Raw genomic sequence first — 27,104 nt, 5'->3', positions numbered from 1 at the left:
TACCACCTTTGGGCCAGAGTCCACTCTCCCAGGCATGTGGGCCCTTGGGTATTGAAGTCTCAGGGACCTGACCCATCATTTTTTGGATACCTTCTCCTTGGCACAAGCCATTTACATCAGCAATTTTTTGCTGTCATTCCTGCCTTCCTCTGTTCACTCTCTTCTCCTTGGGAGCCAAATTCCTAGAAGTCCCCTTTCTGTCTTCTGTTCTCATGACCTATGCTCAGGTCTCTGGGAGCTGTTTCGTCCTCCTCCATACAGTCCTTGTCCCTCTGCATGGGGTTAGGAAGGAGGCAGCCTGTGGGAAAGCCTACACCACTATTCCACGGGTTGACAACAGCCCTCCTAAATGAACCCGGCCTGACCTCATGAGAAGGATCTTGTTGGAAGGACTTCTGTCTGGGAAGAACAGGGATTCTTATCAGTCTGTGGTCTCCCGGAAGGAGGCATTGGCCAAGTCTATACATCTTATTAGTGACCACAACTGAGAAGGTGCTGCTGGCCTACAGTGAGGGAGGACAGGGATGCTGATGGCCCTGCCTCCAACCACTCTCTTCAAAAAGCTCACATTTGATTGCCTTTTTTATTTTCCCTTTTTTTTCCACAGTAGCGAGCAGTCTGCCAAAGCTGACGCACACAAAGAACTGATAAGGACCCTGAGGGAGCTGAAGGTCCACCTCCCTGCAGACAAGAAGGCCAAGGGGAAGGCCAGCACACTGGCCACCTTGAAGTATGCCCTGCGGAGCGTGAAGCAGGTGAAGGGTATGTGCACTTTGCACGTCTGTTCAGACCCATAGAAACAAGGTTTTTTTTGTTGTTTTGTTGTTTTGTTTTTTATTGGAGAGTGTGTGTGTGTGATGGTGGGTGCCCGGCATGTGTGTTGAAGTCAGAGGACAACCTTTTGTGGAGTAGGTTATCTTCTTCCACCTTTGTAGGCTCCAGAGATTGACCTCCATTCTTCAAGCATGTGCAGCAAGAGCCCTTGCCATCTTACCAGCCCCAGAAATGCATTTTAGATGTCCAAACTACAGTTTAAATAGTCTCAGCTTCCTAACATCCATCCCTAAAATAACAGAAGGAAGCAATAAAAATCTAACGAAACTAAAGTTGGTTGAGAACCATAGTTTGTTGCTGTTTTCTATAGAACTGGACTTTTAGAAGCAAACCCAAAAGTAGGCAGAAAACCAGGGGGTGGAAGAAGTCTATTTACCTCATAAGCCTCTTGCAGTAAGATTAGGTCATGTTCAGAAGTCTCGCATTTTCTGGGCTCTAGGTTTGGGACAGTGCGTGAGAGCTGAGAAAGTTGGCCACACTGCTGTGAGCTGGGTGGGTCAGGACGGGATTGAAGGGCATTCCTGAGTTCTGCCCACCTTTACTGTAGCCTGAGAGAAGAAACAGAGGGAGCTGCTAGCTCTCAACATTTGGTTTTCTGAGACAGGATCTCATGTAGCTGGCTGACCACAAACTCACCATGCTTGCTATGTAACTGAGGATGACCTTGAACTTCTAGATCCTTTTTCCTCCACCTTTGAAATGCTATAGGATTACATTTGATTACAGATGCGGTGTGCACCACCATATCTGGTTTTATGTGGTGTTGAGGATCTTACTGAAGACTTCGTGCGTGCTAGGCAAGCGACTCTACCAACTAAGCTAAATCCCAAGCACATTATGTATGAATGTATGTATGTTTGTATGTGTGTGTGCATGCATGTTTGTTAATGTGTAGGTACCTGAATATATGCATATGCACCAAATGTTTGCAGTGCCAGCAGAAGTCAGAAGAGGGCACCAAATCCTCTGGAACTGGAGTTACAAGCATCATGTGGGTGCTGGGAATTGAACCCTGGTGCTCTTAATGGCTGAGCCATCGTCTCTTCAGCTCCTTCCCCAAGCCACTTCTTAATTCATGAACTCAACTCAGGTGACTCATTCCCTGTTAATTCAGAAATGTTTACCTACAAAATATTTTCTGCCCTGCTGGTTATTTCAACCAAGAAGGAAGGAGACAGGGCACAGCAACTCCACCCATCACTTCAATTCCGTCACAATCAGGGGCAACTCTATCCACCAAGAGTTCATATTCTTGGGGACTTCAAAATGCAGATCCTGCTACTGATTGTGTGTTTGGACTTGGAGAAGACAGAACATGGCAGAGCATTTTAACTGGCCCATGAGGTAGAAGACTGGGGCTTCTAAATAAGAACACAGAAGCAAACGGTGGTGCTTTCCTGTTGAGGGAGCCACTGGGTCCCTAGCACCCACAGTGGACACAGCCCTCCTTCAATTGCTCCTCCTGCCCAGAATCTGCACAGAGCAGCTTCCTCCATCTCCTGGCTCTCAGGCAGTTCCTGTTGCCCTTGACTTTCAGACAGCCAGGGAACACCTGTACCCCAGAGGAAAGCAGGCAGCACATTTCAGGCCTCAGTCTCCTGGATAGGTTATTTCAGGATGGTCCAGCTGCAGGCATTGGCAGAAAGGCTCAGAAGTATGTAGTCAGTTGCTGGGCTCAGGGCTGTGAGCTTTATCGGTGCCCCGCTGTGGGGAAAACACCTTCATACAGGCTGTCTTAGAGTGCTGAGTGTTTAGTCCCTTCTCTTCCCAGCCACTGACACCTTCACACAGGCTGTCTTAGAGTGCTGAGTGTTTAGTCCCTTCTCTTCCCAGCCACTGATGATGGGGGGCGTCCCTGGCTGTGTGCTTGGACTTGGAGTGAACAGGTAGAGGCTAGCATCCTACCGGGGCAGGGAAGGCAGGTGCCATGGGCAGGTGATTCGAAAACCACTCCCCTCTCCACCACTTCACCCATGTGTGGCACCTGTGTGAGCAACACCCTACATCAAAGACTGTGCCTTTGGCCACAATCACACTCCAGGTCTAAGGGCTGACTACTGCATGTTCCCAGTACACATCAAAATAGACAAAGCCAAAGGCTGCGACCTAGGCAGTGTGGGGTTTGCTGTTAGCGTTGCTAGCCATCTTGAAGTCACCAAACCTGTGTTCAGTAGTCTAGCTGAGAACTTGTACTGCAGACAGTCTTGTATTTCTAAGTGTCTGGACAGCTTTTTGTCAGAAGTAGGCATGTTGTAGGTATTGATCTTGAATCCTGGAAGGCAGCTGTAGGAGCATCATTCTGCTGAGTGCTGGCCTGTGTACATGTTTAGGCGGTCTTCAGCCTGAAACCTCTGTGGCCTCCTCCCTAAGCTGCTTTTTGGACAACTGATGTGGTCTGAACAGTGCTGTCTGCTAGCCAGTACTGGTTAGGCTTAACATGTTGAGGAACCTGGTCTGTAAGGTCGGACTCCACAGTGAGTGGAGGTTTTGGCCCTGGGGCCTGTGCCTGAGGAAGACCCGTTTCTCTGGAAAGAGCAGCTACATGAGTCAGCCTGACCTGGAGGCAGCCCACTCTCCAGGGACTGTCGGTTTGCATGCCTCATGCTTGGCTTCCACAGTAACTTCAGAACTTGGGAGCTCTGCCAAATCAAGAACTTTCCTAAGCTTCCCAGCAGAGAGCATGCTCAGAAACCTACCAGCCTGTGAAGGTGAGGAAATTAACATCAGATAAGACCTAGTCATGGGTCCAAAGACCTCACCACCACACTGCAGGGGACACACATGCTTGGCTGGATCCCAGGGTCAAATTCCAGGCCACAGCCACCCCAGGTTCCATCTACCTGAGGGCGTGTGGAGCTTCAGAGGCAGGAGTGACTACTCTGCTTCTCTGTGAGATGAGGTACTGGGCTTGGGGCCCCCAGTATCTCACCAGATAGGAACTCAGGTTAGTGGCCACATTTACAGATGCTGTTCACAGCACTCTTTCCAGTGTGGCTTCTGGTACCTGTTCCTTTTTCAGGTTCTGCCTGTTTGAAAGTTTCTAAAAGGATCACCCAAAGCCCAGGTGCAGGGGCTGCTCCTGTGGTCCTAAGTGAGGCCACTGTGGCTACACTGCACTTCAGGGCCCTGTGCACCCTTATGACTTAAAGGAATGTAGTTATGAGTTTTAAAACTCAGAACAAAGGCCTGGCATGTCAGAGAAAGTCTCTAGTCTGCTCTTGAGTGCTATCCGCTCAGGTCTGTGCATTCTCAGGATCCGAAAGAAATTGCGTCCCACCCCAGTTGTTCATTTGAGAAAAATGCACCCATCCGCAGGCCCAGTGACAACCCAGTGTGCTGCCATGTGGCTTCACCTGCTGAACACGAGTGTCGTTTCCCTTGTAGCTAACGAGGAATACTACCAGCTGCTGATGTCCAGTGAGAGCCAGCCTTGCAGCGTGGATGTGCCCTCCTACACCATGGAGCAGGTTGAGGGCATGACCTCTGAGCACATCGTGAAGAACGCTGTGAGTGATTTGACAGGGCACAAGTTCCCCCTTAATAAAATGAAGTCACAAAGTTGGTGATGCTGGAGCAAAGGCACGTTCTAGACTAGAAGACTGTCTTCACCTTTGGCCGACTCTTGACTCATAGCTCCCAGTACCACAGAAACCCAGCTGTGAGGCTTCAGCTTTCTGTGGCCTCAGGATGAAGAGACAAACTTGGTTACTATCCATTTGTCCAGGCTTCATGGTAAAAAGGCCTGGGTCCAAAGCCCACATTTCTAACCGTCATATAAAGGCCTGGGAGAGGAGAGATTCCCCCCTCTTGACATCTCAGAATAGACAGTAACCTGTGAGGATCCATCGCGTACTGGAATAGTGTTGACCCTGCCTCAGCCCAGCTCATTGAGCCTTCCTGCCTCTTTCTGACTGCCAACTCCCTCTAAGGGGAGGCCTATGCTCAGGGGGACAGGTAGCTTGGCAGGCCACCCCCAGAACCTGAAAGAGACCAGCTGGCAAGGGTTACTTGGCCATGCCAGGGCAGCAGAGGTTCGGGGAAGGCTGGCCTAGTGTGCCATTCCTAGTGGTGTTGTGTTGGAGTTCTACATTAGAACAGGAAAGTCAGGTTGGCCAGGATTGGGGAGACCCAAACAACCCCTGGCCCTCATGTTGGGGTGCTCCCACTAGCCTTATGGCTAGTCAGTCCATAGGGACTGTAGTCAACTGATCATGTTCTCTGTTTCCAGGATATGTTTGCTGTGGCTGTGTCCCTGGTTTCTGGGAAGATCCTGTACATCTCTAACCAAGTTGCCTCCATTTTTCACTGTAAGAAGGATGCCTTCAGTGACACCAAGTTCGTGGAGTTCCTGGCTCCTCACGACGTCAGTGTGTTCCACAGCTATACCACCCCTTACAAGCTTCCACCCTGGAGTGTGAGCAGTGGACTAGGTGAGGTCCTGGCTACAGTGTCTCGTCCCCTCTGAGTAGGAGTGTGGAGAAGGCTGGTGGCCAGGGGAATTGTTGGGCGCTGGCTCCCTATCTCGGAATGACCTATGGAGCCCTCCCAGTGGGCGGCCAGCTACTGATCTGTCTAGGGTAAGAGGCAAACAGTTGTTTGTCTCTAGAATAAATAGTAAACTTCAGAGAGACTTCAAAATTAGGCATTTTAGAAATAAAGTTATTCGGAGTAGGAATCTGGACATAACTGCAGTGTAGGAGATGGGTGTATCCTCAGGGCAGAGGGTTGTTAAGTGGAATGCCGTCTTCCGCGGGCAGCAGGCAATCCCCTCATGGCCTCAGCTGCTGTAATGGGCTGTTGTGACATTTGTCAGGGTGACTTCCCCAGGATCTTCACCTTGGCTGGAGGCAGGTTCATAGGTATAGGTTATAGAGCGCTCTGGGCTTGCACAGCATTTCTCCTGCTCACTACCAAGTATGCATGCTGGCTTTGTGATCCACCTGTGTCCAGCCTTCTTGCCCTTGCCAAGCTCTTCTTGTCCGGCAGCCAGGGCACTCTGCGTCTTCTTTCTGTGGAGTCAGTTTCGGGCATTCTCCTTGTGCCCTTTCAGCTTCCCCCAACTGCCAATCAGTCCGCTGTAGTTTGGAGTTGTCCCTTCCCAAACTCGTGTTGGAATTTGCTTATGTCACAGTACAGAGGTGGGACCTTGAGGTGATGAGGTCATGAAGAAAGACTAATGCTAATGTCAAGGGACGGAGGTCCTTGACAGGACCAAACTAGAACTGAGGGGATGAGTCACCATAAAGCAAGACTTGTCTCTTCTGCACATGTGCTTCACACTGCCTCCTGCCGTGGTTTGAAGCAGCATCCGGCCCTTTCCAGCGGCTTGTCGCATCCTGTGCTGTGACATCCCAGCCTCCAGAACCATGAGCTAAATTAACCAATCTTCTTCCATGTCATCCTGTGACAGCTTGTTACAGCAACAGAAAATGGTCTGGAACTGGGCACCGCTGCAGCGGTACCTGGAAAGGCAGAGGCAGATTTGGGACTAAGGGAGTAAGGAGCAGCTGAACTGTATCAACATGAAAACCAGAAAAAGCCTGGGTGTTGAGGGCAGTTCTGGTGTGGGGGCAGGGAAGCCAGAGGACTGGGGAAAGTTGAAGCTTTTCTCATTTGCATAAGTGGTTGTGCCTAGCATGCTGATAGAAGTGCCGAGGGAAGAGCTATTCTGACGGAACATTGATGTCTGGCCACATAGAGTGGAAAGGTATGCGGGGATGCAGTCAGCTGGACTGCTAAAGGATTCCGTGAGTGGGAGATGAATAGCAGTGCAGGCCTCTTCATGACAGGAAAGGACCTGGGATCGTCAAGGACGCCTCTGCTCCCTGCATCTGCACGTTGCTCTTGCCAGCTCCGGCTGTGGCCCCAGTGCTGCAGGTGCAGCGCTCACGTTCTCCAGCAGGCATAATCCTTAAGCCTTGGCAGCGTCCTCGTGGACCGATCCCGCAGGCAGGAAAGTGAGGCATAGCCTCCTCTGCCACAGGAGGAGATATCACCGAGATTGCACCAAGAAGTGCTGGAAGCAGCAGAGCCACCAGAGGCGAGCCACACATCCCCGGAAAAACACAGACAGCCCTGACAGCCAAGGCTGGCGGAGCCCAGCAAGCCGTGGGGAGCTGCTTGCTGCTTTGGGGGCCCAGTCTTACCCACCCACACCAGATGTGCAGGAGGTGGTCCCTGGGGTAACATGGTGATCCTCCGGGTTTAGGAGGTCCACAGGCCCTTCTTTCAGCCTTGCTTGAGGTCAGTCGCCCCTTCCTTCTGGCCGGTCTTCCTCTGGAGCAGCATGCCTAACCCATGCCCTGCCGTCTGGAAGCAGATGGGTTGTTTGAGCTCACAGCTGGACTTTGGACTTCCTGATTGGCACCAGAGACTATGGGGTGGAACTGATTATCGTGTGAGAAGAGTGTGAGCTACAGCAAGCTGGATGGACCACCTGTGGCCAAGTTATGGGCTGCTCCTCTCAAACTCATGCTGAACTTTGGTCATATGTAGGCTGTTGGGTGGCTGGTCTTTTTTATACGGGGCGACTGAGTCACTTGGAGGATTTGGCAGGTGTGCTTTTGTTCTCTTGGGACTGATGGTTGTGACCATTACGGGCCATCACACTGGCAGCCCCTCTCTCCTGCCCTTCTGGCTACAGGCCTCTTGTGGCTGAACTTTTCAAGTCTTCATTCTGTTTGCCAGCTTCCTCTGAAGGCTCTGACCCTAGAAGGCCCACAGTGCTCCAGGGTCACAGCACTGCAACTGGTGGAGGGCTGAGTAGGAGCTAGCCTCCATCGTCACCGACAAGGGTAGCCAACAAAAGATTGTGTCTGCCCACCATGGCTGATGATCACAGCCCCTCATGGGCTTTGGATGCCCAGAGCCAAAGCAGGACTGAAGATTGCAGCTTCCAAGGAGCCAGAGGAACAGGGACGGAGGCAGGATGGCTCTGGGCATGTCACTCGGAACTGTCTGCAGTCTTGTCTGTGTCTGGCAGGCCGTTGAGTTCTGTTTACACAGTGGCCTCTCAGCCCTTGCCTCCACCACCTGGAATCAGTAGCTCTGGCCAGCCTGAGGGCCTCTCCCACCGACAGTTCCCCTCCTCTCCATTTCTGTTCTGGCCACGTTAGAGATGGACCCTGCCTTTACGTCCTTCACCAGCTCAACACTCTACCTCTTCAGTAGGCAGCCTGGGGCACATGTGCCATTTTGCTTGAGAGTTTCCTCTGAAGGAGGTTGTCTGCTTTCTCCCTAATCCCAGGGACTGGGCAGATGGTTAGACGTTTGCAGTGTGAGTTACAACCATTGATGTGGTTAAGGATCATGGAAAGGAAATGGCTCAGAATGCGGATTGATAACTGAGCATTCTGGGCTGCCTTTCCAGAAAGGACAGCCAAAGTATGTTCTAAGTAGAAAAGAGAGCCTGGTGGCCTCACAGGGGCCTTGGCAGCCTAGTAATTCTGTATCATTTTCTGTAACTAGTAATTTACTGTGTTTCTTCATTTATCTTGAATGGAAGAAATACTTTATCCAAGATAAAGTCTAAGGTCTTTTTAACCTTAAAACTTATAGAGATGCTGCTCCCCTTCCCTGACGTGAGGTCCAGCAAGCTCACGTTTCCCAAGACATTGTACGTTTTAAAGTAAGTTGATATTTTACAAAGTGTTGATATTTTCAAATGCCTTGAGCCGCTTGTATTAGAAGCAAGTATTTCAGCAATGGCAGTGTGACTGCTTAGGGATCTGTCTGCAGGTACACACACTACCGTGTCTCCAGAGCTGAACTGCAGGTTTGTGGGTGGCGCCACTGCACCATTCAGAAATTTTAAACAGTGGCGTTTGTTAGCTCCCACCACTAATCCCAGGACTCAAGAGGTGGAGGCTGAAGGGGAGCCACAAGTTCCAGGCCAGCCAAGGCTATGTAGTAAAACCTTGTCTCAAAAAGAAAAACAAACAAAAGAAAGAAATGAACTTTACTGAAAAGCACACCTGTAAACTTGTAGGGCAGTGCAGTTTGGTGCACAGCACACTCTGGATTGTATCGACTGTAAGAGCTCTGTAAAGTCCAGCTTTGTCCTTGGGCCAACTCACAATGTTTGACTCTGCGCTTGCTGACTCAGGTGAATAACTCTTGGTTCTTCTTGTAGATTCCTTCACTCAGGAGTGTATGGAGGAGAAATCTTTCTTCTGCCGTGTCAGGTAAGTCCAGTGTCTTCCTAACCCAGAAAACAGTACGGAGGTTCCACCACCAGTACTTGTAGGAGGTTTGGGGGGTATGTGCTCACCCCCCCCCCCACAACACACACTCTTGAGAGTGAGACCCAGACATAGCTTCTGCAGAGCCTGTATGAAAACCCACTTAAACAAGTTACATGCTACCATGCAAAGAAAGGGGATGAGTTGGCCCGCTCTCCCTGACACTGAGCAGCTGTTGCTAAGGAAGACACTCCCCAGAGCCACGGCCCCAGGCAGTGCTTACAGCCCCAAATGTGCATCTGCATTTTTTTTTTCAGTTTTTTTCTTTTAATTTAAGTTTATTTACTTTACATCCCAAGGGCAGCCCCTCCCTCCTCTCCTCCCATTCCCCCACCCACCTGTGCACCTGTGTTTCTTTGGTTAGGGTCACAGTGTTCCTTGTAGGCTCTGGGTGACTGAGACATCCACTTCAATGTCAGTGGTGACCCTGTGGAGAACTGGGCCCAGAATCAGAGTCTGAGGAAGCACCTTCCCTTTCCCAGTTGCTTTGACTAACTGGAAATTGCTCAAGAAAAAGGCAGTAAGGCCTTCTACTGCCCACTGTGTGGACTCTGACCATTGACCCTTCAATATGGGTCTGATGGAGAGGGCCTATGGGTGAGCACTGGCTTCTCCAGTGGACACAGATGTGTGCTGGCTCCTGCTGGCTCCTGCATGGCCTAGGTTCCCACTAGAGGTTTTGCTGTGGCAGTCTGACTGAGCATCCTTGGCATCTGGTGCATCAAGGGGAAGAATTGCTTAGCCCTAACAGAGAGCCAGGAGCAGAGCTAGCTAGCAGCCCACGGCCTTTTAGTACCCTGACCCTCACTAGCCTGTCCTCCTCTCTCTGCAGTGTTGGGAAACACCATGAGAACGAGATTCACTACCAGCCCTTCCGCATGACACCCTACCTGGTCAAGGTGCAGGAGCAGCAGGGTACCGAGAGCCAGCTCTGCTGCCTGCTGCTGGCAGAGAGGGTCCACTCGGGCTATGAAGGTACAGCCTGACCAGGGCTCGCTCATGTTAGCCTGTACTTCTTGCCTATAGTCCACACATGATGTGTAAAAAGTACCTAGCTGCTCATTGATCTTGGCTTCTCCCTAACCCCGTCAGTCTCCATCTTCCTGGCATTCAGCAAAATTCACTTTGCTATCTGGCTCTCCCCACAGCAGCTGAAGGCTGCTGTATCCATTTCCATGTCCTCTCTCCCCTACCCTTGCTGGGCTGCATTTGTTCCAAAAAGGAGCACCAGCTCTGACAGGTCTAAGGCCCATATACCTCCCACCTTTGTCCCTCACCTTGCCTCTGCCTCGTGACATCTCAGTTCCCCCAGAACCCCTCTTACTCCTTCAGCCTCCAGTGCTGGGCCATCCTCGTTCCTGTGTTGGCTCATCCTGACTTCCATCTGGATTGCCTTTTTCCCAGCTTGTGGTTTCTGCTGACCACGGGTCTTGACCGTGCCCTTCCCTCTGCCTGGCTTTTCCTGTGGCTCAGCCTGAGGCCATCCAGTTATCCTGTCCCACCACTAAGGGCTCTTCGGGCCACCCTATCTCTTGATGATCAGGTTTTTCCCCAGGAGTCCAAGGGAAGCTGTGCTGTCCTGACTGCCTTCTTGGGATCCCTCTTAAACAACAGTTTTCTCATGCAGTGGTCCTTGTGCCTACTCTGCTGCCTGTCTGGAAGCTTTTGTTTTCTGTTAGTCAACTCAGGAGTTCCAGGACTTCTGATCCCCAGAGAGTAGCCTGAGCCTACCCCAGGAGCGCTTAGATTCCTTTCCTTGGAATCGAAATCTTTTGATTAGTCATGAAGGTTTTTTTTTTCTTTTTGTTTTTTGTTTTATTTTTTTACAAAGTACTTCCTAAAAGTGATAGTGTGTTCTAACATGATTTTTCTCTAACACAGTGATGTATCTCTGCATCCAGAACATTCTCTTCCAAATATTCATTAAGAATGTAGAGAGAAAGAACAAGTTGTTACCCCAATTTACGAGTGTCCTTCAAGAACCAAAGAGTTTAGAATTTGATAACTGGGGAAAACACTGGATGTATGACTTTCTGTGTGTGGAATGTATTGTCTTTGGCCACCCTGGAAACCATCATGTTCTCCAGTGCAGTGGCATCGGCAAACTCTTAAGTCCAAACATGTAACTTATTTTTATAAAAGTCATTCAGGTCATGGTAGTTTCATCTCCTAAACCATGAAGGTGGTCTTTCTGTCCTGTGTCCACGTGTCTCAGCTAGCGTGGCCACTCCCATTGGTTCCCCAGAGAAGTTGAGGAGGCTGCTGGTGGAAATCTGGTTGGGGCCTGCCCTGCTTTGAGCATGTCTGCTCTGTTGTTCCGTCTGCTTTCTCATCTTCAATGGCTGCCCAATGAGAAACTCTCAATCCTTGTGGTTTTCCCTAGTCACTACAGAACCAGGTATTTCTTAGAAGTGAAAATTGTGTTCTTTCAGCCCCTAGAATTCCTCCTGAGAAGAGAATTTTCACAACAACCCATACACCGAACTGCTTGTTCCAGGCTGTGGATGAAAGGTGAGAAGTGACCTCCCGCCGTCATTTGTCTGGGGTCGATGCTGTGTTTGTCATGCCATCAGATCCTAGGACAGACACTCGGTGTTTCCTCGTCATCTTGGCAGCAAACAAAAAGATAAAAATGACAACCAAAGAGAAAAAAGTTTTGCTTTTGACACCATTGCTGAAGACAAGGTTGGGTGTCATCTTCACCTACATGGTAATCAGTGAAAGTGTGTGACTTTGCTATTCTGTGATGCAATATGCTGTGTGATCCCATTGTCTAGTGACATAACGCCATTCTGTAGTAGTGTAGTGGCCACAGCTGTGCACAGTACAGCACTGTGCTTCTGCTTTATGGATTTACCCTTGTCATTTTAGCAGGCGTCCCACTTTGTTTTCTAAAACAAGGTGTGTGGTGCCCGCAGCAGCCTGACACTTTGGGCACCCTGGGTCCCTTCACTGCCATCAGCAGCCATGCCTGGTGACCGACCTGTGCAAGTTCAGCTCTGCTTGTCCCACACTACTTGTACCACAGAATTGGCTAACGATGCATTTCTCAGACCATGTCTCGACAGAACAGGATGAGTGACTGTATAAGCAATGAGATAATTTGAAATTACACTAACAAGTTCTAAGATCCAGTTGTGGTAGCACACACTTGTAATTGGCATTGAGGAATCCGAGACAGGAACCCTGGGAGTTCCAGATCCTACTTTAAAAAAAAAAAAAGAGCGCCGCCATGGGATAGGAAGAGAACCACATGCCAGGAGGAGCTGGGATGCCCGGTTTCCATGCTCCCCAGTGGGAACTGGTCACCTTCGACAGACATGAAAAGCACACGTTGCAGGGATGTATTAAAGACGCCCTTCCCCTAAGCCTGGGCAGGATCTCCCCTCAGCACAGAGTCCTTCCCTGCCACACCCATCTGAGCAGGAACAGAGCTGACCGGTCACTGTGAGCTGCCTGAATTCTCCCAGAGCACTAACATAAGGCTCTGTGTGAGAAACCCGGCAGCCGAAACAGTCACAGAGGCCATCGTGTGACGGAACACTGCCATGTTTGGTGTGTAAACAGCGTGCTCTTGCACACGCAGCCTCTCCCTGGCACAGGCACACTGCTGTCCACATGTTCAAGAGGAGGTGACTGGAGGTTAGCCTGAGAGTGTTCAAGAGCGCAGCCTCTCCCTGGCACAGGCACACTGCTGTCCATATGTTCAAGAGGAGGTGACTAGAGGTTAGCCTGAGAGTGTTCAAGAGCGCAGCCTCTCCCTGGCACAGGCACACTGCTGTCCATATGTTCAAGAGGAGGTGACTGGAGGTTAGCCTGAGAGTGTTCAAGAGCGCAGCCTCTCCCTGGCACAGGCACACTGCTGTCCATATGTTCAAGAGGAGGTGACTAGAGGTTAGCCTGAGAGTGTTCAAGAGCGCAGCCTCTCCCTGGCACAGGCACACTGCTGTCCATATGTTCAAGAGGAGGTGACTGGAGGTTAGCCTGAGAGTGTTCAAGAGCGCAGCCTCTCCCTGACACAGGCACACTGCTGTCCATATGTTCAAGAGGAGGTGACTGGAGGTTAGCCTGAGAGTGTTCAAGAGCGCAGCCTCTCCCTGACACAGGCACACTGCTGTCCATATGTTCAAGAGGAGGTGACTGGAGGTTAGCCTGAGAGTGTTCAAGAGCACACTTGGAGGAAACAGCAGATCGTGAACGGGATGAGAAACATCTGGATTCATAGATTACAACCCCCAACAATTGCTATAAAATATACTAAGACATTGGTTTTACACTGAATTATCAGAGTAAAGATTTAAAGGAAATGAAAGCAAGACAACAAATACCACAATTTATAAGAAATGAATGCTATAAATGGGGCTTCCTGGAAAGCTGGAGATTATTTCAGTTGAGCCTGCCTTTAGCACCCTGCTTAAACTCTGTCTAGTAGGTGGGTGTTCAAGGATGAGGTGCTGAGGGCTGATGCTGTTGGCAGGACCTCCGCAGGAACCTGTCTTCCAGAGTCCCTCCACTCCTTTTCTCAGCGAACTCCTCAGGCTTGTCTTACTGAGTCTGCTGTGGATGGTTCTAGAGCTGGTGTGAGTGGTCCAGAGCGGATTCAGAAGTGCTCAGTTCTGAGGTGTGCCTCCTCCCGGCTCTTTGATAGAGGCAGAGATGAAAATCAAGTGACTATTAGGAGTGGTTTGGAGAAATGTGTCCTCAGAAAATACCACAGGAAGTGAACAGAGAAACAAATAACTCACCCCCTAGATCCTAGAAGACTAGTCCTCCTCCTCTGTCTCTCTGGCCAGGGACACAAGGGCTCCTCTTCTGAGCCACGTGGCACTGCTCCGTGGGCAGCCAGAGACCTGCTGCCCTGGCCTAGGTAGCTTGGGTGTGTCCCTCAGATCACCTGTGGCCCAGGGACCAGAAAGACAGTATCAGATGCGGATCCCCGGGCTGAGTGTACAAAGAGGCTGCCATGGCGTCGTAGGCCTAAGGACTGTGTGCAGGCTCCCAGATGTTTTTGCTCCTGCTGTGAGGCAAGTAGGCAGGACAGTGCCTGTGGGAGGCAGTCTGCAGAGTTGTGCCGAGTGAGTGGAACCTACAGGGTCCGCCTTGGATACCTTCGGTCAGGGTCAGGCATAGAGCCTTTCCTCCTTAGCTTTGTTCCTCCTTCCTCCCTCTCCCTTTTCTTCTCCTCCTCCCCAACTCCTTCAACCTCTTTCCCTGTTACTCCTCCCCTCCCCCGATTCTGCCAGCCAGGCTTGTATTGGGAGGGTGCCAGGAACATTCTGTACTCTGTCCGAAAGGAAACAGCAGGCCTGAGAGTGTGCCTCAGACACTGAGGATAAAGTCAGACTCTGAGAAAGTTCTGGTCTGAGGATTTGTGTAGAATGGCCTTCCACCTGAGGGGAGGGGAGTTTGAGGAAACATCTGCTGAGTTGGCCTGGGTGTGGGGAAAGAGGAGGCAGCTAGCCAAGCTAGATGCAAGTGGGCTGCTTGGGACCTGCCCCTGCAGTGACTAAGGACCACCTGAGAATACCAAGGGACCTCCTCTTCACAGAGGCACAGGTGGGCACCCAGCACAGGTTCCAGCCAGTCATGGGGACTCCTAGGGGAGCCACAGGAAATGACCGGACAGAGGGGTCAGAGTATCGGAAGGAAGACATTCTGACTTAGAAAAGACAGCTTTCGCTCAAAAGTGGTTAAACAGAGGCTCATATCAAACTGATCCACAACAGAAACTGATCAAAATTGGATCAATGCATCATGATGCATTCTTTCAGGAGGTCAAACTCCAGGCTGTAGCTGACAGCCGCATCACCATCACACCCACAGGGATGCTGCAGTCTTCACGAGCTGGAAGACTCACTGCCTCTGCTGGGTTTCCATCTGGGGGGATTTGGAGCCTGTCTGTCTCTGAGTGAGGCTTCCTGGGACGGCCCTCCCTCGGGGTCTGCCAGCTGTGCCTGGCGTGAGCATTCCGCGCGCTGACTGCCGCGTGTCCCTTGCCTTGCAGGGCGGTCCCCCTCCTGGGCTTTCTACCTCAGGACCTGATCGAGACACCCGTGCTCGTGCAGCTCCACCCCGGTGACCGGCCCTTGATGCTCGCCATTCACAAGAAGAGTAGGTGGCCATCTTGAAGCCCTGTGTGCTCTGGTGCTCGAAGGGGTCAGACCCACTGGGAATGCTGAGCCCTAGTGTCATCAGCCCTAGGTGGACTAGGGAGAAGAAAACTCATAGATGGTCCTTGGCAACTCAGTTATAGTATTGGTATCCGTGAATATGGGGAGACCAGCTGCGCCTGGGGCAGGAAGGTTCTGAGCATCCTTGGGAGTAGACTGCATAGGCCCCCTTGGAGTGGAGTCCTTGCAGACGTGGGTAACACTGAGAGATTTGCATCCTGATATAGGGCATGAAACCCCGGGCGGGATTTGAAGCAGACGCAGGCGTTTAAGGTAGAGACTTTGAGGAAGTGACCTTGGCCAGCTGTGTGTTTGTGTCCTTTCCCTCACACACCAGCCCTGAGACTCGTTTCTTACCCCCTAGTCCTACAGGCCGGCGGGCAGCCTTTCGACTATTCTCCCATTCGGTTCCGCACCCGCAGTGGCGAGTACATCACGCTGGACACCAGCTGGTCCAGCTTCATCAACCCCTGGAGTAGGAAGATATCCTTCATCATCGGGAGGCACAAAGTCAGGGTGTGAGTGCTCCCAGGGCTCCACTCCAGCCTGCTCTCACTCCCCACCAGCAGGGGTGAAGATGGGCCTTCTGTCGGGGAGCCCCTTGCTGATGGTTAAGAGATGACCCGCCAGGTGGGAGGAGCTCATGCAGGCAGAGTTGTATGGCATCTGGAGGGTCTGTGGGGTTAGGGATGGAGAGTCCAGCCCCAATGGGCAGTGTGCGTGCTTCTGATGAGACAAATTAAAATCATGCAGAGGCCCTTTGAATGAGGACGTGTTTGCAGCCTCCCCAGTCCCAGAAGAGAAGACTCCGCACCCCAGCGTTCAGGAACTCACAGAGCAAATCCACCGGCTACTGATGCAGGTGGGTGTTCACTAGCTCTGCTCTGCTCTGCCTGTCCCCAGGGTCTGCCCAAGAAGGCCAAGTTTGCACAGTCTGGTTGACCTGGGAACTACCAAGCACGCTCAAGCTGTCCTAGACTTACAGTCATCCATGTCTCAGCCGTGACCTTGAGTGAAGACTTGATACCTCACAGCCTATCATGCAGTCATGATATGATTTCCACTGGTGTAAAGCTCACTCTTTCCCAAAACACCACCAACAGCACTGGGGACTCAGTGACACCACCCACCAGTAAAGTCAGTTTAAGTACAGTCAGTCCCACTACTGAGTACATATCCCATCTTGGTTATAGGACACAAAGTATAACTCTAGTTAATCAGTTTTATATTTTTTTTTAAATCTTGATAAATTGAAAAAGACCTGAGCTGTGCAATAATCAGCTGGTTGGTTGGGCATGTTTTTTCTTTCTTTCTTTTAAAGATTTATTTATTATTTATGCAGTGTTCTGTACTGCATGCCAGAAGAGGGCACCAGATCTCACTATAGATGGTCATGAGCCACCATGTGGTTGCTGGGAACTGAACTCAAGACCTTTGGAAGAACAGCCAGTGCGGTTAACCTCTGGACTATCTCTCCAGCCTGACCCCCCCTCCCCTTGGGTTTTCAAGACAGAGTCTCTCTGTGTAGCCTTGACTGTCTTAGAACTTGCAGTATAGACCAGGCTGGCCAAGAACTCACAGAGATCCACCTGCTTCTGCCTCCCAAGTGCTGGGATCCAAGGCGTGCATCGTCACCACTACCACACAAACATGTTCCTTTTAGTGGGATCTCCTCAGTGGCTGCATGCCAGAGGTCGGGACACTGAGGATGAAGGCCAGATGACACAGGGTTCAAGCTCCCCTCCCCACTTTCTGTTTGAGCTTGCCTTGTGATAACCTCTTCTATACCTTTCCACCATGTCCAGAGCGGTCTGTTTGCTCTTCCCCCAGCCTGTCCCCCACAGTGGCTCGAGTGGCTACGGGAGCCTGGGCAGTAACGGGTCCCACGAACACCTTATGAGCCAGACATCATCCAGCGACAGCAATGGTCACGAGGAGTCTCACCGGAGAAGATCCGTACGTCCCTCTCTGTTCCTTCTCCTGAGAAAGCAAGCCTAGCAGCATGGGTCCTCCGTTAGAACGCATGATCAGAAGTAGCTGGGAAGGAGCTAAGGCTGGTGGCTCAGTTGCCTTCTCTTCCGGTTCAGGTCACCTGAGATTTGCTTCTGATTTCAAGTTGAAGCAGCTATACTGTAGCTAAATACGTAAAGGAAAAAGACTTAGGTGGGCAGAGGGGCTGAAACAAAACTTTAACTGGAGTGCTGGTGTGGAAGCAGCCGCGTTTCCTTTACTGTTTCAACCGTGGGGATCATGGGAGTTGTCCCGGCTCCATCTGGCTCCTTGAGAGTTTCTGAATCTGGGTTGGAATGTAGCTGACACACTCCATGATGAGCACTTGCCCAGCATGTGCGCGGCCCAGGGTTCTGCCCCAGAAGCACAAGCAGTTCCCTGAGTTACTCTCTTTGCTGCCCGCCCGATGTTGGCTTGTCTGTCCTCACTGCCAAGGATGGGCAGACGGCAGACGAAGGTCTCCTAGAATGAATAACGTGTTCCTTATTGTTTTTCTTCAAGGGAGTCTTTAAAACGGGTGGCAAGACTCAGACCAAAAGTCAGTTTTCTCATGAGTCTGGAGAGCAAAAGGAAACATCTGTTGCAGGTAAAAAAACGACATCATCTGAGGTCTTCCTGGAGCCCTCACTCTCGGGAGCTCTCACCTTGCCATAATATCTACACTTGCTCTACTTTTTAAAAAGAAAACAAGCCTGGTGCTGGTTTCGCACATCTTTAGTCCTGGCACTCAGGAAGCAGAGGCAGGCAGATCTCTGTGAATTCAAGGTCAGCGTGGTCTACAAAGCAAGTCCAGGACAGCCAGAGCTACACAGAGAAACCCTGTCTCAAATGAAACAAAATAACAACAAAGAAACCCCATGGTCCTTTGCTTGTGGCTTAGGAAGCCCTGGCTTGCCTGGACTATTGCTCTGTCTGAGGGCTGGGAAGGTCACCTCTGAGTGTGCTTTACCTCGTCTTTGCTCAGCAAAAAAGCAAGAGCTGCCCTGCTCTGTTTAACCAACAAGTGCAGATTCTGCTGTCCAGGAGGCCTTGTTACCCTGTGGGCCACTGGGACATGGAGTATGTGTTTCCTTTCCCCAGGTTCTGCCTACTGAATGCACTGGGAGCCAAGGCACAGGGGTGCGGGGCAGGAGGGCAGGGTATCATCTCCTCCCTCTGCGGGATAGCCTTGCGACCGTGTGCTCCCATTTCATGAACAGACAAACTAGAACCTGCATGCACATCTGTGCGCGCGCGCGCACACACACACACAGCTGCCTCGCGGAGCACCCTGGTGCCTGCAGTTCTCTAAACTGTCAACAGTGGATAGTGATGTGCTGGGGGTGGAGCTGTAGCAGTGAATAAGATAGAGCTCATTGCTCTCAGGAAGGCAGGCATGGGCTTCCCGTGGTGAGTACGTAAATGTGTGAAGGAAAATGACTGAGGTGGGCAGAGGAGCTGAAACAAACCCACAGCCTGGTGCCCCGGCAGCCATTGCCGTATGATCCGCCCCAGCTGCCGTGTAATCACGGTCGTTGCAAGTTGTGCTTGAAAACTGGCCCTGGTGGTTTGAGTCTTGGGACCTTTCTGCCTGAGGTACTAAAGCAGAAAGATTACAAATTCAAAGCAAGCCTAGGTTACATAGTTTAAGGCCAGCCTGTCTCCTGGGTGACTTAGTGAGACCCTATCTCAAAACAAACAAACACACAAACAAAAAATCCAGGTGTGGTGGCACACACCTTTGATCCTAGTGCTTGAGAGGTGGAAATAGGCAGATCTCTGTGAATTCAAGTCAGCCTGGTCGACATAACAAGTTCCAGGCCAGTCAGAGCTACACAGTGAGACTTTGTCTCTAAATGAATAAATAAGTATCTAATGGTGGACAGGCTACAAAGACAGTTCATGGACGAGGTCTTGGGCTGAACATGCAAGCCCCTGTTTTCAGTCTAGCCTGCCCTGCTTGGTAGGATAAGACAGCTGAGCTCTGGTTGTCCACAAAGTTCAAGATATTAAGACCCACCCTTAGGGCTGGAGAGATGGCCCAGTGGTTAAGAGCACTGTCTGCTCTTCCAAAGGACACGGGTTCAATTCCCAGCAACCACATGGCAGCTCACAACTCTCTGTAATGGTAATTTCAAGGGATCTGACACCTTCACACAAAAGTAATGTATATAAAATTAAGTGTTTAAAAAAAAAAAAAAAGACGCATCCTCTTCCACCCTGAGCTCTGAGTCCTGAGAATGGCACAGCCCAGCACTGCACACCTTGCCTGGGTGACAGTTCCCACTCAGAAGCACTTCAGCTGTCACCCTTCGCCTGACAGGGGTCCCATATCTGTACATTATAAATCCTTATCCCTGTCTTTGAGCAGAAGAAAATGTTTTATAAGTATGGATTGTTTTCTTTTGGCAGATATAAGGTAAAATGTGTTTGTTTTTTCCAGAAATGCAAAGCAGTCCCCCATCTCAAGTGAAAGCTGTCACCACCATAGAGAGGGACAGCTCAGGGGCCAGCTTACCCAAGGCCAGCTTCCCAGAGGAGCTAGCCTGTAAGAACCAGCCTCCTTGCTCCTACCAGCAGATCAGCTGCCTGGATGGTGTCATCAGGTACACAGAGCACCTCTGACCTTCCCTCCATCCTGTCACCCACATCTTCCCAGCCACGTGACGCCTTCCACCCCTCACGCAGGTACCTGGAGAGCTGCAGCGAGGCCGCCACCCTGAAAAGGAAGTGCGAGTTCCCAGCCAACATCCCGTCCCGGAAGGCCACGGTCAGCCCTGGGCTGCACTCGGGAGGTATGCTTTCCATTCTGAGCCGTGATCTGTGACCCCTTAGTCTCCTGTGTGGAGCCAGAAGTCCTCACCAGCCCTCTTGTGTCCCTTCTTCTCTGCTCATTGATTTTCACAGGTTTGTAAGTACACCATCGAAGTTTTTAACTGACTAAAGTATCTGGAAAGTCAGTAAATACCCTTATTTACAGGTCAAGGGGATGTCTAGACTCAGAGTACTAAGCTTTGAGAGCAGAGGCCTGGGAAGCATGCTGGTGGCAGGGGACAGCCCTGAGCTCTTGTATTCCCTCCCGTGGCTGTGCTAGCCTCAGTGGTTCTGGTGCACATCCTCCTAGTCTGTCTAGAGGAGTCCTCGCCAGTGAATATTAACATGCTCTGTGGCCATTTGAAAGCTCAGGCTGCTTAAGCACTGTGAGTCATGACCATGGTCAGAAAGGAATCTCACTGACTATCATGGCTCAGGCCTGTAATCTCAAGGAGGATGCCCAGTTGGAGGTCAGCCTGGGCTACACAGTAAGACTTTTTGTCTTGGAAAAAAAGATACAAAAAGAAAAAGAAACAAGGCTGATAAGATGGCTGAGTGTGTAAAGGTGGTGGCTGTGTAAGCCTGACAGCCTGAGTTCAGTCCCAGATCCTATGTAGAGGCGAAGGGGGAGAACTGACTCCACGTGCATTTTGCACGAGTCCATACACAAACAACAACAGTAATGATCATAATAATAATGAAATGTTAAAGAAGAAATGGGCTGTCCCATTTATTAAAGCACCAGGAAGTAGACAGCCATGCAAGGAAGAGCATGAATATCCCAGATTACCCGCCTTCTGCTTATTGAGGAAGTCCTTGCTACACACCAGAGGACCCTGGCTCAGCATGACCTACAGCCATCTAGATCAGGGATTCCCGCTCAGCCTTCTTAATGCTGCGACCCTTTAATACAGTTCCTCATGTTGTGGGTGAACCTCAACCATAAAATTATTTTTGTTGCTACTTCATAACTGTAATTTTGCTACTGTTATGAATCATAATTAAGTATCTGTTTTCTGATGGTCTTAGGCAACGCCTGGGAGAGGTTATCCCCAAAGGGGTCTCAACCCAGAGGCTGAGCCTCATTGGTTTAGGTGCTTCTTTCCCAGAGTCCTGGGCTCTGCGTGTGAAGTTCACATTGCTCCAGCTCCCAGGATCAAGCGTCTGTGGGGTGGGTGCAGCCAGCATGGGCCTGGTAGGCCCCTCGAATGTCCAGCCCCCAAGCTGGACAGTGGCTTTAATCCCACGTGTCTGCTTCTGTTTTTCTCTCATCCAGAGGCAGTGCGGCCCTCCAAGGTGACCAGCCACCCAGAGGTCAGCGCTCACTTGAGCTCGCTGGCGCTGCCCGGCAAAGCCGAGAGTGTGGTGTCTCTCACCAGCCAGTGCAGCTACAGCAGCACCATCGTCCACGTGGGCGACAAAAAGCCGCAGCCGGAGTTAGGTATGCCGGAGGGCCTTGGGGAACACCAGCAGCAATCTGAGTTTTAACAAGAAACTTTGGAAAGTGGGGAGATGGTCCAGTGGAGAAGAGCATGTGCTGAGCAAGTGTGAGAACCTGGGTTCACATCCTGAGCACCCACATAAAAAGGGGGCCATGGTCAAGGGCATGCCTGTGACTTTTGAGGGTGGAGACGAGGGTCACTGGAGCCAGTGGGCCTCCAGCCTAGCTCTGGGTCCAACGAGCGACCTTGACTCTCAAAGGAAGAAGATGGACAGAAGTAGAGCAGAACACCTGCCATCCTCTTCTGGCTTGACTGTGCAGACTCACAAACACTCACACTATATGCTTGCATGGGTACTTAAAATTCAGAGGTGGGATGAGACCAGCTAGGTACAAGTCCCTGTGGTGCTCGGGCGCCACCTGGTGGCGGTTTGCCTACCCTAGTGTCTGTCCATAAGGTGCAGACCCCACTTCCTTCCTTGGCTTGGGGCCTTTTCTTTGCCCAGCCTTGCCCCCTAGCAAAAGGTGAGGCTAGCAGTTACTTCGCCATAGGGAAAAGAGCCAGATCACATTGTCAGAAGACTAGTCATGGCTGCGGTCTCTTAATGAAACAGTGTTGGGGCTGGGGAGATGGGTCAGTTGGTAATGTGCTTGCTGAGCTAACATGAGCACCGGGGCCTGTCCCTGATACCCACATAGGGCTCAGGCGCAGTGGCCTCCACCTATGATTCATGCACCAGGGAATTGGAGACGGGGATTCCTGGAGCTCAGTGGCCAGTCAGTTTAACTAAGTTGGTGAACTCCAGGTTCCATGAGAAAGACTATCTCAAAAAGTAAGGTGGAGAGCAATGGAGGAAGACAGTCTGTGTAGACCTCTGCATTCTCATCTGCATCCATAGGCATCTGTGTATATGCACACGTGTGTACTTGATGCACGCTCATAGTCATGCACACGAACACATACACAGTAAATTACAAGCCTGTTCTTTACTGGAAGGAAGGAAACGATAAGAAGCACCATACCTCTGAGACTCAGCTCCCAAGTGTTTGGCCAGCATGCTCTGACCTCTCTGCTCCATAGAGCACATAGTCACAGGAGCCACCATACATGGTCCTGAGCCCTAGAAGATGCAGGGCCTGTCCCTTGTATGCCAAAGCTGAGGGCAGCTTTGGAATGTCTTCAGGCCCAGAAAGTAAGCCCACTGCTCCCAGTTTCCTGTTGCTCATAGGGCCAACACCTGACCCAGTGATTCTGCTTACTGCCTTCTGCCTGGGACTTCCTTGGAAACTGAAGCGAGCATGGAGAATGTTGCCCCTGGTTGTGGGCATCATGAATCAGCTGGGTGTGAATTGTCTGTACAGTAGGTTGCACTGACAAGCATGTGCTGATCAGAGCCTGCTTCTTGTTGCAGAGACAGTAGAAGATGTGGCCAGTGGGCCTGAGTCCCTGGACAGTGCCACCGGTGGCCTCAGCCAGGAAAAGGGACCTCTGCAGAAGCTGGGCCTCACCAAGGAAGTTCTGGCCGCGCATACACAGAGGGAGGAACAGGGCTTCCTGCAGAGGTTCAGGGAGGTGAGCAGGCTCAGTGCCCTGCAGGCTCACTGCCAGAACTACCTTCAGGAGAGGTCCCGAGCCCAGGCGAGCGAGCGAGGTGAGTGCTGACCTGAACGAAGCATGCCTTTTCCAAACACTCTGTTCTTGAAGACAGTGATGCTGGCCTTGTACTCACAGCAGTCTCCTTACCTCAGCCTTCCTAGTGCTAGGATTACAGGTGTGGGCCACCCGGCCTGGCCCAACGCTGTCCTTGAGAGGCCTGACCCAGTGCTGCCCAGGTTGAAGGTATTCGTGTGGGGTAACCACTGCCACTTTGCTGGCCGTGCAGCCTGGGAACACTTTGGAGGACACAGCCTTGTGCTCCCAAGGGAACAGTGTGGTAAACAGCTGTGGAGCACCAGGATAGCTTCAGCAGTTTGTTGGGGCTTTTGTCCACACCCTGGGACCCTGGGGTAAAAAAAGTAAGTTCAGTCTTCAAATAATGTGTGTAGTGCTGTGGGACCTTTAGCAGTCAGCTCTTCGGAGTAGAGGGATGACTTTCTCCTTTCAATAGACTCACCCTGCTGGCCTGGGGCTGCCGTGTGGACCCAAACCTCAGCCAAACCATTAGCATAAAACTATTCTTTGGGCCCGTAATCCCAGGGTGGTTATATTCAGGAATGAAATAAGATCCATTAGTTTCTTGAGGGCTTTCTGTTCCAGGAGCCTGGTTCTTGAGTCTGACCACCTGTCCACACACTCACAATGGCTCAACCCACACACTCGCCTGGCTTCTAAGCCCTGCCTTTCTGTACCCAAGAGGCAGTGGCCACACTGGCCAGAGATACCAGGTCTTCTCTTGGCTCTGGAACTCTGATCCAGGATCACAGCTATTGAGCCCAGGAGACCAGCAGGACCAGCCCCATAGACACACTGAAGGGAACTGAGAAAACTATGACCTCTTGTCCATCTTTCTTACTTTCTTTTGAAGGTAGGGATTGAACCAGAGTCTGGAGCCAGCATCCTGCTCTGCTTCTGAGCGACATACCCAGCCAGGGTGCCTCTTCCACTCTTTGTTCTCACTCTGTTTCCCTGACTCAGCATTGCCACACACAGGAACCCAGTGGAGATGAAAGGAGGGTGCCCACCCCAATCCCAAGCAGACCCACGTGTGCATAGTTCCAGGTCCCACACAGCCAGAGCCAGCGGTGTGTGCAGGACGTGGATCACACAACGTCCGGGGCGGTCCTGACAGTCGGTGCACTTAGCCACGATTCGTTCCTCTGAGGGAAGGCTTCCCAGGAGGAAAGACAGCAAAGAGAGACACATCTTAAAGAGAGACACAATCCCGGGAAGAGCAGGTGTGCTTGGACTGGCCTGTTTGTCTCAAAGTGCAATAAAGGTGTTCCACCCGCCCTGGCAAGAGCTCACAGGTGGCCCCTGCAGAGCTGTTGGCCTTAGGCCTGTTATTTTGCTGAAATGGAATGAAAGCAGGCTCCTGGGCTGCTCCACAGGAAGGCAGTGGTATATGCAGAGTTCTTCCTCTCACAGTCACTTCCCTCACCCTCATGACCGAAAGCCCCAGCAGTGGCCTTGGTGACAAGGGCTACTGCGACCTTTGGTCGACTTTCCATCGCTATGACAAAATACCTAAGAGGACCAACTTATAAGGAGAAGATGTCTGTCTGGGCTCACAATTTTAAAGATTTCTGGCCACAGTTGCTTAGCCCTGCTTGGGGCAAAGCAGCAGTCCACGGCAGGAGACAGTGACTGAAAAGGTGACCACCTCACAGAGGCCAGGAAGTGTGTCCAGTGTCTTAGGGCATGCCTCCAACAAGCCCGGCTTCCTCCCAGCTAGGCCCCACCTTCTAAAGGCTCCACCTCCCGCCCTCCGCCAGGGCCAGCAACTACGCCTTCAGCATGGACTTTGAGGGGTGCTCCAGATCCTGGCTGCAGTTGCCCCTCAGCTCTCCTGTGACAGGTGGAGCATCAGCATCTCGTTAGGGAACAGTAGTGGTAGTGGTAGGGTCCATTTAGGGTCTGTACGCCAATATGTATTTTTTTCTAAATATCAGGTAATAGCAGAGAGTAGAGGGTTTTTTTTTTTTTCTATTTAATTTTGGACGAAGAATCATTTTAATTACTGCTTTTTGGAGGATTCTATAAACTGTATAGTTTATATTCACCGGCCTTATGCCCACTCAGATCCACCCTACACTCACCTTTATGTCCTCTCGGGTCTCATTTGTGCACCCGTGGTCGTTACCGAATTCACAGCATTCGCCGTTGGTAGTGTTCCCCTCAACAGCCTACAAAGCCCCTTTCAGTACTGTGAAAGCCAGGCAGCAGGGAGGAAGCTTCCTCATCCACTGCAACTTGATTTCTCAGTGGACAAAGGACACATAAGACCCTACAAGAAAGAGGACATGGGACTTACGAGAGAGAAATGGAGGGATATGACCTTGTAATTAAAGGTGCACCTGCAGGTGATAGAATTGGTTTTATGAAAACCTGCCGTTTTACTTGAGTTCCTCTCAGTGGACATGGATTGAGGAAAAGTGGCTGTTACACCCGGGGCTGAGAGGTGCCATCAGGTATTTGCAGTCTACATTCTCTGTGAGCTGACACACTGGGGCTTGCAGCCACTTTTCTTTTTCTTTTTCTTCTTTAAAGATTTATTTATTTGTTATTTATACAACGTTTTGCCTACATGTGTGCCTGACCACCAGAGGAGGGCACCGGATCTCACTGTAGATGGTTGTGAGCCACCATGTAGTGCTGGGAATTGAACTCAGAACCTTTGGAAGAGCAGCCAGTGTTCTTAACCTCCAAGCCATCCTCCAGCTCCACTTCTTAATTTTTAATTTTAGCTGTTTTGCCACATTTCAGCTACCCCAGGACTAAGAAATACTTCTGGGATAGAGTCGTCTTGGAGAAAAACTGGAAAGAGCAGAAAGCTGAAGTCCAAGCGTGTCAAGACTCGAGACTCCTCTGAGAGCACAGGATCTGGGGGTCCTGTGTCCCATCGACCTCCCCTCGTGGGCCTGAACGCCACAGCCTGGTCACCCTCTGACACATCCCAGTCCAGCTGCCCCTCCGCACCGTTCCCTGCCCCGGTGCCGGCTTACCCTCTACCCGTGTTCCAGGCACCGGGAATGGTATCCACACCAGGGACCGTCGTGGCGCCACCTGCGGCTGCCCACTCGGGCTTCACAGTGCCTGTTGTGCCTATGGGCGCCCAGCCTGAATTCGCGCTGCAGCCCCTGCCGTTTGCTGCCCCCTTGGCTCCAGTCGTGGCCTTCATGCTACCCAGCTACCCCTTCCCCCCAGCCACCCCAAACCTGCCTCAGGCCTTCTTCCCCAGCCAGCCTCACTTCCCAGCCCACCCCACGGCTGCCTCCGAGGTAACTTCCGCCTCCCAGGCTGAGTTCCCTGCTCGGACCTCAACGCTCAGACAGCCATGCACTTGTCCAGCCACCCCGCCAGCGGGCACGGTGGCCTCAGGCAGGGCCTCCCCACCGCTCTTCCAGTCCCGAGGCAGCAGTCCACTGCAGCTTAACCTGCTTCAGCTAGAGGAGGCCCCTGAAGGTAGCCCTGGAGCCGCGGGGGCCCTGGGGACTACAGCGACAACAGCTTCTGGTCTGGACTGTACTTCTGGCTCCTCTCGGGATCGGCAGCCAAAGGCGCCTCCAACAGTAAGAATTCTCTGTTACGCCTCCTTCCTGGCGGGCAGTAGGCGCTACCATGGCGGTAAGCGCACACCCTCCTGTCAGAGGGGCTGCAAGCTGAATGATTCCTGCCAGCCTCGAGGCCTGGGTTCAGCCTCCAGTGTTTCTTCTGAAATGTGCACTTGATGGTTATGAGGTCCTGCCATGGAACATTATTTGGAGCTCTGTGAGGAGAAATTGAGGATGACACATGAAGTGAATGAGACCAGTGATAGTTTGTCGCTTTGGGGAGCATTTGTGGGCCTCGCTTTTTTCTTTTGGTTTTCTAAGACAGTGTTTCTCTGTGTGGCCCTGGCTATCTTGGAACTTGCTCTGTAGACCAGGCTGGCCTTGAAACTCACAGAGATCTGTCTC

At 51.4% G+C, this 27,104-nt stretch overlaps 1 protein-coding gene and 1 long non-coding RNA gene across 4 annotated transcripts in view; one reads left to right on the top strand and one right to left on the bottom strand.

Moving 5' to 3' along the window:
• Per2 (period circadian regulator 2) overlaps positions 1–27,104 on the top strand; it is a 43,327-nt gene that overhangs the window by 10,014 nt on the left and 6,209 nt on the right. For 2 of the 3 annotated variants that reach the window (XM_021646898.2, XM_060368862.1), the window contains exons 4-19: positions 608–762; positions 4,219–4,340; positions 5,063–5,264; positions 8,966–9,017; positions 9,907–10,049; positions 11,507–11,585; positions 15,079–15,185; positions 15,609–15,762; positions 15,998–16,106; positions 17,075–17,200; positions 17,756–17,840; positions 19,677–19,839; positions 19,922–20,028; positions 21,324–21,488; positions 22,901–23,140; positions 25,912–26,717. In XM_021646898.2, the coding sequence (XP_021502573.1) occupies positions 608–762; positions 4,219–4,340; positions 5,063–5,264; positions 8,966–9,017; positions 9,907–10,049; positions 11,507–11,585; positions 15,079–15,185; positions 15,609–15,762; positions 15,998–16,106; positions 17,075–17,200; positions 17,756–17,840; positions 19,677–19,839; positions 19,922–20,028; positions 21,324–21,488; positions 22,901–23,140; positions 25,912–26,717 (2,815 nt within the window). The remainder of the gene's footprint in view (positions 1–607; positions 763–4,218; positions 4,341–5,062; positions 5,265–8,965; positions 9,018–9,906; positions 10,050–11,506; positions 11,586–15,078; positions 15,186–15,608; positions 15,763–15,997; positions 16,107–17,074; positions 17,201–17,755; positions 17,841–19,676; positions 19,840–19,921; positions 20,029–21,323; positions 21,489–22,900; positions 23,141–25,911; positions 26,718–27,104) is intronic. The other variant, XM_021646899.2, reaches the window with a different exon arrangement.
• LOC132648123 (uncharacterized) lies at positions 13,387–14,259 on the bottom strand. Its single transcript, XR_009586507.1, has 2 exons — positions 13,820–14,259; positions 13,387–13,713 (listed from the first exon to the last, which is right to left on the bottom strand). It is a non-coding gene; the product is annotated as an uncharacterized LOC132648123 (long non-coding RNA).

Source organism: Meriones unguiculatus, chromosome 15, assembly GCF_030254825.1.
Source record: "Meriones unguiculatus strain TT.TT164.6M chromosome 15, Bangor_MerUng_6.1, whole genome shotgun sequence".
In the NCBI taxonomy this organism is placed as follows: Eukaryota; Metazoa; Chordata; class Mammalia; order Rodentia; family Muridae; genus Meriones; species Meriones unguiculatus.
Note: the sequence above shows the minus strand (reverse complement) of the source record. Positions and strands in the feature narration are given on the sequence as shown.